Below are 16,159 nucleotides of genomic sequence, written 5' to 3'. Positions count from 1 at the left end.
GCTCAATTTCGTTTCTTTTTATGGCTGAGTAATATTCCATTGTATACATGTGCCACATCTTCTTTATCCATTCATCTGATGATGGGCACTTAGGTTGTTTCCATCTCCGGGCTATTGTAAATAGAGCTGCAGTGAACATTTTGGTACATGACTCTTTTTGAATTATGGTTTTCTCAGGGTATATGCCCAGTAGTGGGATTGCTGGGTCATATGGTAGTTCTATTTGTAGTTTTTTAAGGAACCCCCATGCTGTTCTCCATAGTGGCTGTACCAATTCACATTCCCACCAGCAGTGCAAGACTGTTCCCTTTTCTCCACACCCTCTCCAGCATTTATTGTTTCTAGATTTTTTCATGATGGCCATTCTGACTGGTGTGAGATGATATCTCATTGTAGTTTTGATTTGCATTTCTCTAATGATTAATGATGTTGAGCATTCTTTCATGTGTTTGTTGGCAGTCTGTATATCTTCTTTGGAGAAATGTCTATTTAGGTCTTCTGCCCATTTTTGGATTGGGTTGTTTGTTTTTTTGTTATTGAGCTGCATGAGCTGCTTGTAAATTTTGGAGATTAATCCTTTGTCAGTTGCTTCATTTGCAAATATTTTCTCCCATTCTGACGGTTGTCTTTTGGTCTTGTTTCTGGTTTCCTTTGCTGTGCAAAAGCTTTGAAGTTTCATTAGGTCCCATTTGTTTCCTTTTGTTTTTATTTCCATTTCTCTAGGAGGTGGGTCAAAAAGGATCTTGCTGTGATTTATGTCATAGAGTGTTCTGCCTAAGTTTTCCTCTAAGAGTTTGATGGTTTCTGGCCTTACATTTAGGTCTTTAATCCATTTTGAGCTTATTTTTGTGTATGGTGTTAGGGAGTGATCTAATCTCATACTTTTACATGTGCCTGTCCAGTTTTCCCAGCACCACTTATTGAAGAGGCTGTCTTTTCTCCACTGTATATTCTTGCCTCCTTTATCAAAGATAAGGTGACCATATGTGCATGGGTTTATCTCTGGGCTTTCTATCCTGTTCCATTGATCTTTCTGTTTTGTGCCAGTACCATACTGTCTTGATTACTGTAGCTTTGTAGTATAGTCTGAAGTCAGGGAGCCTGATTCCTCCAGCTCCGTTTTTCGTTCTCAAGATTGCTTTGGCTATTCGGGGTCTTTTGTGTTTCCATACAAATTGTGAAATTTTTCGTTCTAGTTCTGTGAAAAATGCCAGTGGTAGTCAATTTTTAAAACTGTACTCTGGGTTTATAACAAAAATATTATTTATAACAACAATAGCACAAAGGGCAGCAGTCAATGGAATTAAGATTTTAATATTCTATACTCTATATTATGGAATAATTTAACTCAAGGTGGATTGTAATAAGATAAGGATACTTTTTATAATTCATAGAGCAACCCGTAAAAAATAATTTAAAAATGTAAGAAGCCTGTAGAGGAGATAGAATAGAATACTAAAAAATAATTGATTAACTAAAAAAAATTAAAAGGCAGGTAAAGAATGACCAAAATAAACAACCTAGAATAATAAGGACAAATAGAAAAAAATAGTATGATGTAATATAAACCCAAGTATATTAATTATTAAACTAAATATTAATGGGCCAAACATTCCCATTGAAAAGCTAAGACTGTCCTACTAAATATAAAAGCAAGAACCAATAATATTTTATGAGATGTTTATAAGAGATGTACTTTAAATATAAAGACACAAAGCAGTTGAAAGACAAAGGACACAAAAAGAAATATCACACAAATACTAATTATAAGAAAGCAAGTGTGGCAATATTAATAAAAGTAATCTTTAGGCAAGAATTATAACCAGAGAAAATGGACATTTCATAATGAAAGGGTGGATTCACCAAAAAGATCTAACAATTATAAAATGCAAATACACCTAATAAAAGAGTTTAAAATATGAGAAGCCAAACAACCATAACAATCACAATAACAGCAACAGACAGAGCTAAAGGGAGAAATATACAAATCAACAATCATAATTGGAGATACTACACCCCCTTCTCCATAACTGACAGATGATGCACAAGGAGGCCTTAATTTCTCTCTGACTGAAGAGGTTGCTCCCAGAAGAAAGAAGGAAGAAGACATGGTCTAATCTCCTTGTCAACATGATACCTACATATTTTCTAAATATAATAATAATATTTACCAGGAAGAAAGGCCTTATGTATAGAACATTTTTTAAAAGGATGTTTCTGGTTGAGTATTTCTTTATTATATATTTTGTAAATAAATACAGAATGTGGATTTATGAGGCATGTGTCCCTGGAGAAAGTCACATAAGCCATACAACTCCCTGGGAGTATTAAATGCAGATGTTCTGTAACTCAAATGCTCTCCTTCTAAGTGAAATAACCCTGCAAACACTCACTTGGAGGCCGTATCTATTACTGTGGGCCACAGAGTACAGGTCCAATAAAGGAAGAAACCTGCAAAGTTGAAATCAATGTCTCTGACCTCTCCTTGCTTTGTCTGAGCCTCTTGATAGACTGCTGTATCTTTGAAATTAATAATAAAACTTCATAGTAGGTAAGTTCTCTGATGTGTGTGAGTTTGATCTGCAAACTAATGTTTCGTGTTAACTGAATAGGAAAAGCAGGGGGAAGATGCAGTATAAAATGCTTAAAAAGACTATCAACCAATTTAAACTAATTGATATTTATAGAATATCACACCCAACAAATGAAGAGAGCTCACCTTTTTCAGGTGGACATGGGAAGTTCACCAAGATATACAGCATAGTGGTCTATAAGGAAAGTTTAAATACATTTAAAGTATTGAAATCATGTGTTTTATAATGTTCACCGAGCACTCTTGATTAGCACCAAGGTGAGCTTTGGTGAGATTTTTTTCATTTCTATGTGTCTGGACTACAGGAAGAAATCAATGGGGAGGAGATTTATAAATCAGCGTTCATGTCAAGACAAATCAGAATAATGCCTCTATTATTTCAATCAATAAACCATCTTTACTCCCAACATCTGATATACACATTGTGTCCATCTGTTTGTATTTCAAATTGGCCGCTTTGCCTTATACCAAAACAAACCTTTCAAAGGTGTGTCAATAAAATTAAAAATTTAAAAATAAAGTATTGAAATCATATAGAGCTGTTCTCTGGTCACAGTGACCTTAAATCAGAAGTCAATAACACTAGAGTAGACGGAAAATCCTCAAATTTTAAAAAAGTTAGCAACACGTTTCTAAATAATCCATGAGTCAAGTGGGAACTAAAAAAACTTTTAAATATTTTAAATTGGATAATAAGAATATATCAAAATTATTTGTGGAATCCAATTAAAGCAATGCTTGCAGGGAAATTTACAGCCTTAAATGTTTACATTAGAAAAGAAGATCTAGAATCAATCACTTAATTTTCTGCTTCTAAAAGAAGAGCAAATTAAACCTAAAGGAAATAGAAGAAAGAAAATAATAAAGATAACAACAGTCAAAGAAATAGGAAAGAAAATGTGCAACAGAATAAAACGAACAAAGCCAAAATTTGGTGTTTTGAAATGGTTAGTAAAATTCATAAACCCCTGGCAAGACTGACCAAGAATCAGAGGGAAAATAAAAATGTTCAGTACCAAAATGTATTGGAACTACAGGTGACAGTTGCACAACATTGTGAATGTACTAAATGCCACTCAATTGTTTACTTTAAAATGGTTAACTTTATGTGAATTTCACCTCACTAAATTTTTAATAAATTAAAAAATTTTAAACACTTAAAAATTCCCACATCAGAAATAAAACAGAGGGCATCTCTATATTCATATAAGTTTGATCAAAGTAATGTATTTAAAGCATTCTCAGTCAAAATGGCAAGGTCACAATGTCTTGTGAGTGTGGTCTGATGGAAGTAAGCACTGCTCACAGAGAATGTATTGGAAATGTGATCATAGTAAGTATTCTGGTCGTGAACAGTATACAAATAACAAGTTACAACCGCTTAACTTCTTAGTGTTTCTTGAGGGGAATGACTTGGAATAAAGTCTGCTCATGAACTGTCACAATCAACCTTGTATTATAGGCATATGGAAGAAACCCTTATTCTTATTAGAATATATAGTTTCCTTAAGAAAAAGGATGATGCCTCGCTTATGTTGACTTTTCACATAAAACTAGCATGGCGTGCTGTACATATTACTACTCAGTGAATATTTGCTGAGCTAAATTAAACTGCTTGATTTTCTAATAGGACTCAGGATATGATCTCTCTTAAGTCTGATGCCAGCTGAAACTATGTCCATATAACTATGGCCAATGAATAACTAAAGGCTTATTAGTGAAAGAATTTGGACTCTGGAGTCTGTCAGGCCTATATTTAAATCTCAGTGTGGTCCCTTGCTGACCAACTGTATTGACTTTGGTGAATTACCTAACCTCCCTGAACTTTTCCTCTTTACAGGCAAGATGACTCATTCGCAGAATGGTGGTGATGATAATTTCCAGGGCACAGAATGTAAGGATGGTGATAATAAAAGCAACATTCATACAACAACATATGAACAACATTATGTTCATATATTTGCCCAGCATTTTGCTCTGTGCATATATGAATTATGTCACTTAATCTTTTAACCATTCTATCAAGTTACTGTTATCCTTAATTTTCAAATGAAAAAACTGATTATTAGAAACTTGTCCAAAGTCACACGCATAGCTGATGGGTAAGCCAGAATTTCAAAAAGAGCCTGTGGTCTACCAACAGAACTTGACACATAATAAAGGCTCAATAGTGGAAGCTATTATAATTATTTCCAACTACTAGATGAATCTAAATTATGATTAGGAGAGAAGCAAATCATCTTGGAGCTATTTTCTCTTTGATAAAAAAGTAAAAGGGGGGCTTCCCTGGTGGCGCAGTGGTTGAGAGTCCGCCTGCTGATGCAGGGGACACGGGTTCGTGCCCCGGTCTGGGAGGATCTCACATGCCGCGGAGCGGCTGGGCCCGTGAGCCATGGCCGCTGAGCCTGCGCGTCCGGAGCCTGTGCTCCGCAACGGACGAGGCCACAACAGTGAGAGGCCCGCGTACCGCAAAAAAAAAAAAAAAAAAAGTAAAAGGAAACAAATACACTCAAAACAGAGAAGTAGTTGGGCAAAGAGAAATCTTCTGAATGGGAAAAAGAGGTAATACATGTATAATTATCTAATTCTAAAAGAAAAAAGACCTATTTTATGATCATCTCCCCCCATGGCCAGAGAGGCTGGAAAAGTCAGAACATGGACAGAGGTGTATCCAACAGCCTAGCTCATGGCTTGAGATACAAAAAGATATCTAGGGGAATTTTTACTAGCTCAAGAGATTTTGGAGATATATATGTATATCTGAACAAAATACATATACATGTTCAGACTGTCTCTGAAGCCTTTACAATTATCTGAAAAAAATTATTTTTAATCTAAGAGAAAGGGAATATGGATTAAATTAAACAGTGATTAATAATAGCTAAGTTTGAAAAAGTTACCACTTTATTCCCAGGTGCTTTTAATTCTAAAAATCTGTCTCTGATTATATATTTATAAATGTGGTGGTTGAGAATTTCAGTTTCTTCTCATACTTGGCTGTTTTAAGGGTTTTTCTAATAATGATTTAATTATGTTCTGAATTATATCTATAAGAAATCTGGCTATCTGGATTACAAAGTTATTTACAAGGTACTGCAATCCATCTAGTAATGGCAGAAGGAAATCGACAACTTTCTGAGTTCTGACTTTTCAATGATCAATTTATATAAAAACAAAAACACCAAGCATACAAAAAGGTGTGTTGAATGATGAGAGATTGAAGCATGAAGGAGGAGCTGAAGAGTATGTTCCAGGAAGAGTCTACCCTTGATAAACGTTTGTTGGCAGAGACGGAGGGAAGGGTAAGAAGATGAAAACAGGAGATTCCAAAAAGATAGCCACACACAGAAATCTTGAGGTGGGAGGGGGGACCTAAGTAGCTTGGTTGGGATACAGATTTCGTGCAAGTAAGGCAATATATGCCAAAAGAGATGTGGCCAAACACTTACCTCAATCCACTGTAGAACAGCCTCTTGTGGTCAACATTTATTCTACTGATATTTTCTTCTGTGAGGCATTCAATGGAGAATAACTGGCCCACTTGCTGAAAACCAGGAGCTCTTCTCCTGACATACTCCCTATCAAAACCAGGCAACCAAAAAATCTGTAAGGAAAAACAGGAAGTCTTTCAGTGGATAATCCAGCTGTTTAGGTACCAACAGCCCCAAGTAGAACGGCTGGAGCCCCATTCCAGCATGGGTAACAGTCTATAGGGAGCAGAGAGATTCTAGCCCTTGGTGATAGAGTCAACCTGGCCTAATATTGTCTAATGAATTCTTATAATGGGGCTTTCACCCAGGTTGTTCTGGAGCTGAGTTTTCCCAGTTAACATCATAGGACCAAGGGTCCACTGTGTCCTCACACTGGCCAGAGTGGATGAGGAGCTGGTACGTGTGGAGGAAAGGTGGGAATCATAAACATCTCCTCTGGCTAATGATGCTAAGAATCATCTTTGCAGGGGGTCATTTCCTGCCAACAGGGAATGCTATTATGACTCATCTGTGGAAATAGTTCTATTTGCAAAAAGACACATATTTGTTTCACTCATAGCTTTCTTCTATATTCTGAGAATTTAAGACATTTGGAATGACTGACTGCCCAAATGCAGAGTTGCTTCTGAAGAACATGATGAAAAACTCTCTGCTCAAAAAGTCTCTTTATATGTCATTAATGAAAGCCAAGTCCTCAAAGCCTTAGTGTTCCATACCGAGGCTCTTTCTTTTCTTTCTTTTTTTTTTTATAAGGACCAATGGCTATAGAACTTGAGTGGCTTGGCCAATTAAATAAATTATTCCCCCCAGTGGGGAGCAGCAACTAAGAGAAGAAAGATGGGGTAGATTCTTTCTCCCCGTTACCTCAAGGCTCTTTCTAATAGCTGTATGCTGGTGATGGTGCAGGTCACGTCATATAGCCATTACACACATTCCCTTTTAACAGAGTGGTGACATTTCATTTGGTTTGTAATAGCAAATAGCCTCAATGTTTTTCCCCACTGATGTAAATTTCATTGGGTCATTCTTAGATTGCCACATATAGCTGTATAAAGTAGTCATCTCCATTTTTACAGGGAGCAAAATTATTTTAGGATCCCAGGGAAGATCTACAAGGTAGGTCAGATTCAGCTGCTATGCTCCTGGGACATGCTACCCACCTCCCAACCTCTACCATAAATACTAAGATAGACATACCAGATGTTGCTCAATCTTAGAGTCAAGGATCACGCTTACTACATGGCGGACATACAAGCTTCTGTGAAAATGTCTTGGTGCAGGGGCATTAAGATCAAATATCACAGATTTTTTTTCCTTCTGTGCAAGTTCCAATAATTCAGTTAGTTTTGGAATCTTCTGATTTCCTGCTTTTTCTCTATCAGCCTCTGATAGGGGCTTCATATTGTAAAATGGTTTGAACTAAAAATAAATATATTAGAGAAAACACTGGTTCCTATCAAAAGCATTTTCCAATTCTCCTGCTTTTAGTCCCATACCCAGCCCTACCTCCATGTTGGTCCATTACCATTCAACCCGCCAGGCCCTCCAAAATACTGGTCCTGAGAGAAGATTTGCCAAGAAGAGATATTAAATGTAATCTCCATAGGTAATCATGGTATTTGGAATGATTTATTCTATATTGTAGAACCTGCTGTATTTGTACTGAAGGTCCTTCATGTTCTTGTCTTGAAGTTCCTTTTCAACCTTTTTTTTACTATAACTCAAAATATTACAATCCCCTTTCAGTTGCACTGGCTTCCACATTTTCTCTCACTGTTCTAGTTTTGTGTAATGGAAAGAAAATAGGCTTTGACTTCAGACTGAATTGAATTCAATCCCAGCTCTATCACTCATTTGCCTTTGTTACCATATCCACCTGTTAAAATCCTATCCTCAAACTGCAAAGCCCAGTTCAAATGCTACCTCCTTAATGAACCCTCCCTTAAATATTCCTAAACTAAAGAGACTTCAATGGTGCTAAACCCCAACGACCCATTTTTAGGCCTTTGTAATTGTATGTCTCATTCTGCCTTCTTCAGTCATTTGTACATATCCTAGACCAGATTCAAATCCTAGCTTCATATACTTCTTGCTGTGTAACATTGGTAAAACCATTTAAAATTTCAAAGTCTTCATTACCCTAATATAAAATGGGGAAGGGGAGAAGTAATCTATGTATTCACACGATTATTTTGAAGATCAAGTATGATAAAATATTTACCAGGTCTAGGAGCATGTCTGGTACACAGAGAAGTGCACAATTTACAATAGTTCCCTCACTCTCTACTGCTTCTACTGCAGTGCAACTCCCTAATGGCAGGAACTGTTATAATTTCTTTGCAGTACACAGCATTTCATCTTATACCTCAGTCCATACATATATTAGCTATATTAACTTTAAGAGATGGCTACTTTTATTGTCATTTGCCAATTTGTAGGTAAAGTCAGTGATAACAGGCTATCTCTCAGGAGAAGGAAGCAGCAGCTACCTCACATTTTACCAAGACTCAAATAATCTCTCTTTTTCTCTATACAACTTTATCTTCATTCTCCTTCTCACACTTTCCATTTCTTCTCCATCCTTTGACTTCCTAAGCAACCTGCCCTTTCTCACCTTTTTCTCAAGAAAGAATAAATCACATTGCACAATATTCCCATGCTATACCTGAAGGCAGATCGTAAGTCTGGAATTAAACCATGGTCTACATCTGAGTAGAGGTTTATAAGAAAAGGCTTTCTTAATCCTCAGGAAAATAGAAATTTGCTTTGGAATACAAGCTTTTGTTAGATTCTACCAGATCTAGACCAACTGATGCACTTAATCATTAGACCTTCATGAGGGGAAAATTGTTAAAAGAACAGGATGGGAAAGACCAAGAAAGGATTTAAATAACTCAGCCGTGCATAATTTTTAAAATGTCCCTGAATGGGAAAAAGGAATAAGAAATGCACTATACAAGGACATTTATTTATGAAACCTTTACTTTAATGATAAAGTGGATGAAAAATTCAAAATAGTAAAACTATAAAGATTAATCAATAGAGTTTAAAACTAGATTCCAGTAATCTCTAAATAGCATTACAGGGTAGATCTAATATCTGAAGTAAGTTGAGCCTCTTTTTTATATATAAAATGGGAGGACTTATTCAGAAAAATAAACTGGAAAGGGACAATGCCAGTTTAGACTATCTCCAATGTAAAGTTGAACATTTTCAAAACAGTACTAAAAAGTCCTTGGTTCTCTATGCCTATGCTTAGAAAAATTTCAAGTAGAAGAGCCAGTGGGTGATTCAATGTATCATATTGGTTTAGAAGTAGGAAAATTATCCAAAATCTGCCCAATGATGCCACTCTGAGGGAAACAATACCGCTCAACAGACAATTATGAGAACTATCTGTAAGTATCAATGAACAACAATACAGTTTTCTTGTTGATACAGGTACAACTACCTTTACTATTAATGTCACTACCATAGCAAATCACATTTCTCAGAGCACTAAAACCAAGAAGTGGGAATTTTTAACAACTAAGTTAAAAGTCCTCTAAGTCCTTTTCCATGTCTTTATCTATAACTGTCAGAAGAACACTACTTTCTTCTCTATGGCACACTCTTATAGCTTTGTTAGGAACCTACTTTGCAAGAACCACCAGAAGAAATGTACCACAGACAAATTACTATCAGGAGTCACAGAAAAGTCTACTGCACATTATCAAATTATAACCATGGACTTGAGTATGTTGATTCAAAAAAATAACCAAATAATTGTCCACGGTACCAGAACCCAAGGGGAAAAGAGGCAGAATAATTGGAGTTAAACCCACAGGAGTTCAGATTGACTCTGTTGACACTGTTGCCTAAGATCCTATTAATGCTGAAGTTAGAAAAGATCTAAGCCAACTATAACAGGCAATATAACAAGGCTTAATTATCCCTTGCATTAGTCCAAGCAATATGTCTATTTTACATGTTTTTTAAAAACCCCAAAACTGAGATGGTGGTCTGCCATCAATATCTGTGAGCTATTAACCAAAGAGTTATACCTCATTTTCTAGCACTGCCTAACCTGAATGTACTCTCTTTGGTCCTATCTTTACTTTCTTTCATTTCCTAGCTTATAAAGATAGCCAATATTTATTGCTTTCACCAGAGCAAAATCAACACTTCACCTGGAAAGTTATGTTTCAGGCATTTATGGAAGTCCCATCCTACTTTTCTCAAGTCTTAAACCAAGATCTTAAGGATATGCAGTAACCCATACCCATCTTGAAATTCTAAGACTGACTCTATAATTCTATTCACATAGACTCTAAGGAGAAATTTTAACTCTACGAAATAACATTTCATTATCCAGGAATCAGCAAACTTACTCTGTGAAGGGCCATACACTAAACATTTTTGACTTTGTTAGACATATAGTCTATGTCACAATTATTCAACTCTGCTATTATATTGCAAAAACAGCCATAGACAATTCATAAGTGAATAAGTATGGCTATGTTCCAATAAAACTTTATTTATGGATACTGAAATTTGACTTTTATATAATTTTTATGTGTCATGAAACATTATTCTTTTGATTTTTCTTCAACCATTTAAAAATGCAAAAACCATTCTGAGCTCACAAGCTATAAAACAGTCAGTGGGCTGGATTTGAACAGCAGGCCGTAGTTTGCAAACCCCTGACCTCGGCCATGACCTATTGGCTAAGGAGAGACATAATCTAGTGAGAGATTACAAATTATCCAAAATTATCCAAGGCCAAACACTAAAGAAAATTAAGATGATTTCTGGGATTAACTGGATGTTGTAGAGTATAGGTAGCAAGCTTTTTTGAAATAGCTCTCTGTATGATTTGACTTACATCTTGGAACCATTCTCACAAAACACAGAAAGACCTTCAGTGATCTCAAAATATTTCTTCAACCATCATCTTTGCTGATCTTCCAGATCATCATAAATCTTTCTTTTTGAAAGTAAAAGGGAAGGCCATAGTCTATGGGTATTAATTTAACGACAAGACATACATCAAAGACTCTGCCTATTAATGCCTATTCCTTGATCCAAGCCTTTTTATCTTTGCCTCAGAAAAACATACAGTCTTAGCTAAATTAGTCTAATAATCTTCAGATCTCATAATAGGTTCATCTATTTTATGGTACCACATTCAACATAATGCCTCTTGTTAACTTAAAATATCCAGTATTTTTATATTAGTTGATTAATTACAAAATACCTACCTTCTCTTTCTCATATTACCAGTTACTAATGTAACACGCTTAATAGCAACTGTATTATCCTTATCAACAAAGGAGAATCTCATCATTTCTATAATTTGAGAACTGTCCATACCTGGAACAGATCTTTTGGATGCTCCTATATCAAATCTTGATTTAATTTTACTTATTGATAGGTTAAACTTAAAAATGAAAAAAGGTAATAATAGGCTGATTATGCAATAATTTTTCTAGATTCCCTTATAGAATCTCAGATCCATTACCAGATATCAAATTGGCTCAACTGGCCAAAATTATGGCTGTCTCTATGGCATGTGGGATTACTGAAAATAAAAGGGTAAATATATGCATTGCTTGTTTGCCTTTCAAGTGATTCACAACTTTGGAATGTTATGGGGGAAAAAATAGAGATTTTTAACCTCTTCAGTTATCTGTATTAAAAATGAATAATAAATACGCATATTACTAGATGTTTTGGAACTCCCCAAACAAATTGCTGTCCTAAAGGTAGAGCCCCACAGTAAAACAGACATTAGAGGAAATACTTTGGCAGATCATCAACAGATGATCTAAACAGAATGCTCTGATTAATGTCCTTAGACAAGGGCCTCTTATAGAAAAGAAAGACCAACCTATGGAATTCAAGAATTCCATCATTAATGCAAACTTGGTAATTGAAGAGAAATTTATTCTCTCACAGTTTGGAGGCCAAAAGTCTAAAACCAAGGTGTTATCAGGCCCATGCTCACTCTGGCGGCTCTGGCGGAGAATCTGTCTGTACTAGCTTCAGGTGACTGCTGACATGCCTTGGCCTTCTTTGGCTAATAGCCACATCACTCCAGTTCCTACCTCCATGATCACATCACTTCCCTTCTCTGTGTGGTCTCCTCTATATGTATGTCTGTTCTCCCCTTGTCTCTCCATTACAACAATACATGATTATATTTAAGGCCCACCCAGATAATCCAGGATAAACTCCTTCTTTCCAGATCCTTAACTTAATCACACCTTTTGCCTTTATGATAATGGTCACAGGTTCTAGGGATCAGCATGTGGCTATATCTTTTCTGGGGTCACCAATCAACCTACTACACCAACTCAATAATGATTATTTGTGTACGTAATACCTAAATGAAGGGAAATATACTTAAGCTAGTAGAAGATTTTTTAAAATGCTTGGGGTGTAATAGTGAATGTTTGTCATGACAATTCTCAGAGAAAATATACATAAATTTCACTAAAGTTGGTTGTGTCTCTTGTATAATTTCTGTCTTCTTTTAATATGTGGGAATCAAGCTTTTTGACGTTAACCCAGGACAAGGTTAAATGTTCTCTGGGGCTGTTAGACCTCTCCAATTGTAGGACTCCCCAAACACTTAGAAAACAATATCTGCTTATAAAGAGTCTGAAAAAATAGCATATTTCCTAGGAAACAGCCTTCTAAGGATATTGATTCCATCAACAGGAATTGAATAATTTGAGGTAATTATCAAAAATTTGTCTTTCACTTTGGCTGATACAATAAATATATAATTTATTATAGTATTATAAATAACATAGCCCAAGCCCTCGGCATACATCACACTTTAAATTCTTTAGCCTGAGTAAATATAGAAAATAAAAAAGCACTAAATTTACTTTTAACCAACTAGCACCATTGTTAACACTTTGTGTTGCAGCTCCATTGGGTGGGTGATGTTTATTAAATGCAATTATAAGGACTTGCATTGGACTTGGTTTTGGATGGTACTTGAAATGCAGTGTTACAGGAAAATTAATTTATCAATGCCATTAACTATACATTTTCAACAACATTGAGAGAGAAGAAATGAGTATGACACACAGATTTGCTTACTAAGCCCTGGATAACCATTCATTCAGCAAGCTTATGCTGTGCGTTCATAAAACACCAATCCTGTTCTCAAGATATTCACAGTATAGTAAGGGAGATAAGACAGACAGACAAATAAAACATGATATAGGTTCCATGACAGTGGTCACTGAAAAAGTGACCTTCTTAGAGTTGGACTACAGTAACAATAAAATACCATTTGCGGAAAACTTCAAATGCGTTATTTAATTCAACCGCAGAACACTACATTAAAAATGAAAAAACTGAAGCTTGAAAGCATAAATGACATGCCCAATGGTTCAACTAATAGGTAAATGATAAGTGACACCCAACTGTTCAACAATTGATGAACAATTCCAGGCAAAAATCTAACCCTGATGCTGGGATGCTTTCCTCAGCTGTATTATTTCCCACTATAAATATGTTAGAATAAGGGTATTCAAAGTACTGGTTAGTAATGAGGTGGGGAGTTTGTACCAGAATATATTTTAACCAACTACTTTCTTCACCAAGAAATCTTGCTATGTAAAGAAAAAAGTCAACTGAACTAAACAGTGTGCTTAGTGACACAGCTGATTTAAATTATCCAGTTGTTCTAGAATAATAATAATTAAAAACAAATAGGTGGGTACAATAAGTTACAGAAGATTTGAGAGAAAGTGAACTATGTTGCTTTAGTTTATGATAACTGAAAATAATGAATGTGGTAAGAATCAATACAATACATTAAAATTTTGACAAAGCTGGTTCAGAAACAAGCTCATTTAAGATTTTTTCAAGTCTTGTGAATCCTTTACCAACAAATGTTATATTATTGCAAGATTGTAATTCAGTTTTCTCTTTGTTAAAATGACAAAACTGATCTTTGAATATTCAGTCTTTTCCTTAAAATATGGACTAAATCTTTATTTACATTGTGGGTCATCTGCCCAAAATATCTGTCCTATTTTTCCCCAAAATAACTGTGTACTTTGTGGTAACCTTGGCATGCCTGGTATTATTTTTAAATAAAAACAGAAGTTCCTCACTTCTGAAGGAACTCAAGTTCCTTAAAATTATGTTATCTTAAAAAAAAAATTATGTTATCTTCTGCTATTTTTATTTTAAAACATTGTATTACCAGTCTGCTTAATAGGTAGTAAAACTACAAACATTCATTGTTCTCAAGTACTTAATATTCTTAAGTGACCAACCCATTACAATAACATTTTTTATATCACCTTTCCAGTATAGGACTCTAAATTCAGAAAAACAGAACTCCTTGAACAACGCAGGAGTTAGAGGTGCTGATCCCCACGCAGTCAAAAATCTGACTGTAACTTTACAGTTGGTCCTCTTTGTCCACAGTTCTGCATCTGCGGATTCAACCAACCACAGATGGTGCAGTGCTCAGTATGCATTTTTTTTTTTAATCTGCATGTAAGTGTACCCATGCAGTTCAAGCCCATGTTGTTCAAGGGTCAACTGTAAGATTACTAAATACTTTTACAACCAAATTATGTGCTGTTTCTTAGATAGCAAAATATCAAAGGTTGACTTCTTCATGCTATATGCCATATCCTACTTACAAGCAAGAAGGATGCCAGAAACACTTAGATATGTTTGGTATGCTCTGAATTACTTTTAATCTTGGCAATATTCCTTGTTTACAAATCTATGGTAAGTGTATGTTTATCACTACAAGCAACAGCCAAATGGTTTTCCAGAGTGGTTGTATCATTTTGCATTCCCACCAGCAATGCATGGGAGTCCAAGGGATCCATATTCTCACCAGTTATTGCTATTCCCAAGACTTTCTTTTTTTGAAGTCATTCTATAGGTTTTACCACAGTATCTCATTGTGGCTTAAATTTGCATTTCCTTAATGATTAATTAAATTGAGCATCTTTTCATGTGCTTATTTGCCATCCATGTACTTCTTTGGTGAAGTAGCTATTCAAATATTTGGCCATTTTTTAAATGGCTTAATTTCTGATTTTTGAGTTTTGGGTTTTTTTAATTATTATTCTAGATAAAAGTCCTTTATCAGATATGTGATTTGCAAATATTTTCTCCCAGTCTGTGACTTGTCTTTTCATTCTCTTAACAATGTATTTCACAGAGCAAGTTTTTCATTTTGATAAGGATCAACATCAATTTTTTTCTTTTAAGGATCATGCTTTTGTTGTTCTAAGAATTCTTTACTAATCCAGGGTCACTGCAATTTTCTTCTACACTTTCTACCAGAAGTCTATACTGAATAATAAAAATAGAAGATTTTATTTTTAAGTGTCATTTATTCCTTCTCTGATTCTCTTTCTTTCATGTCGATCCAAGTTTCTGACCTATGTTATCTTCCTTCTCTCTGAAGAACTTCTTTTGATGTTTCTTGCCAGGCAATTCTCTTGGTGACAAATTACCTCAGTTTTTGTTTGAACAAGTCTTTATTTCTCCTTTAATTTTGAAGAATAATTTTGCTGGATATACAATTTTAGGTCAGTGGGTTTTTTTCTTTCAACATTATAAATTGTATACTCTTCTTGTTTGCATGGTTTCTGATGAGAAGTCTGATGTAATTCTTATCTTTGCTCCTCTGTAGGTGAGGATTTTTAACCCTCTCTTTGGATTCTTTTGTCTTTGGTTTTCTGCAGTTTAAATATAGTATGGCTAGGTATAGATCTTTTGGGTATTTATCCTGCTTGGTGTTCTCTGAGCTTCCTGGATATGTGGTTTGGTTTCTGTCATTAATTTTGGAAAGTTTTCTGCCATTAGTACTTCAAATATTTCTTCTGTTCCTTTCACTTTTTCTTTCTCCATTTGGAATTCCTATCACATGTATGTTATAACTTTTGTAACTATCCCACAATTCTTGGCTCTTCTGTTCTTTTCTTTTCTTTTTTTTTACATTTCAGTGTAGGAAGTTTCTAGTGATATATCTTCAATATCACTGATTTTTCCTTATCATTTTCCAGTCTACCAATGAGTCCATCAAAGGCATTCTTTATTT

General features: G+C 35.2%; 1 protein-coding gene across 5 annotated transcripts in view; it reads right to left on the bottom strand.

Annotated features, from left to right (window-relative positions):
* Positions 1–2,728: 2,728 nt before the first annotated feature.
* The window catches only part of PAK1 (p21 (RAC1) activated kinase 1), a 201,874-nt gene continuing 188,443 nt past the window's right edge, over positions 2,729–16,159 (bottom strand). For all 5 annotated transcript variants that reach the window (XM_033862198.2, XM_073808390.1, XM_033862199.2 and 2 more), the window contains exons 15-16: positions 6,043–6,197; positions 2,729–2,768 (exon numbers count right to left, since the gene is read on the bottom strand). In XM_033862198.2, the coding sequence (XP_033718089.1) occupies positions 2,744–2,768; positions 6,043–6,197 (180 nt within the window). In that variant the 3' untranslated portion in view covers positions 2,729–2,743. The remainder of the gene's footprint in view (positions 2,769–6,042; positions 6,198–16,159) is intronic.

The sequence above is a fragment of the Tursiops truncatus genome, chromosome 8 (genome assembly GCF_011762595.2).
Source record: "Tursiops truncatus isolate mTurTru1 chromosome 8, mTurTru1.mat.Y, whole genome shotgun sequence".
Lineage (NCBI taxonomy): Eukaryota > Metazoa > Chordata > Mammalia > Artiodactyla > Delphinidae > Tursiops > Tursiops truncatus.
The sequence above is the reverse complement of the archived record's forward strand: the minus strand, read 5'-3'. Positions and strand labels throughout refer to the sequence as shown.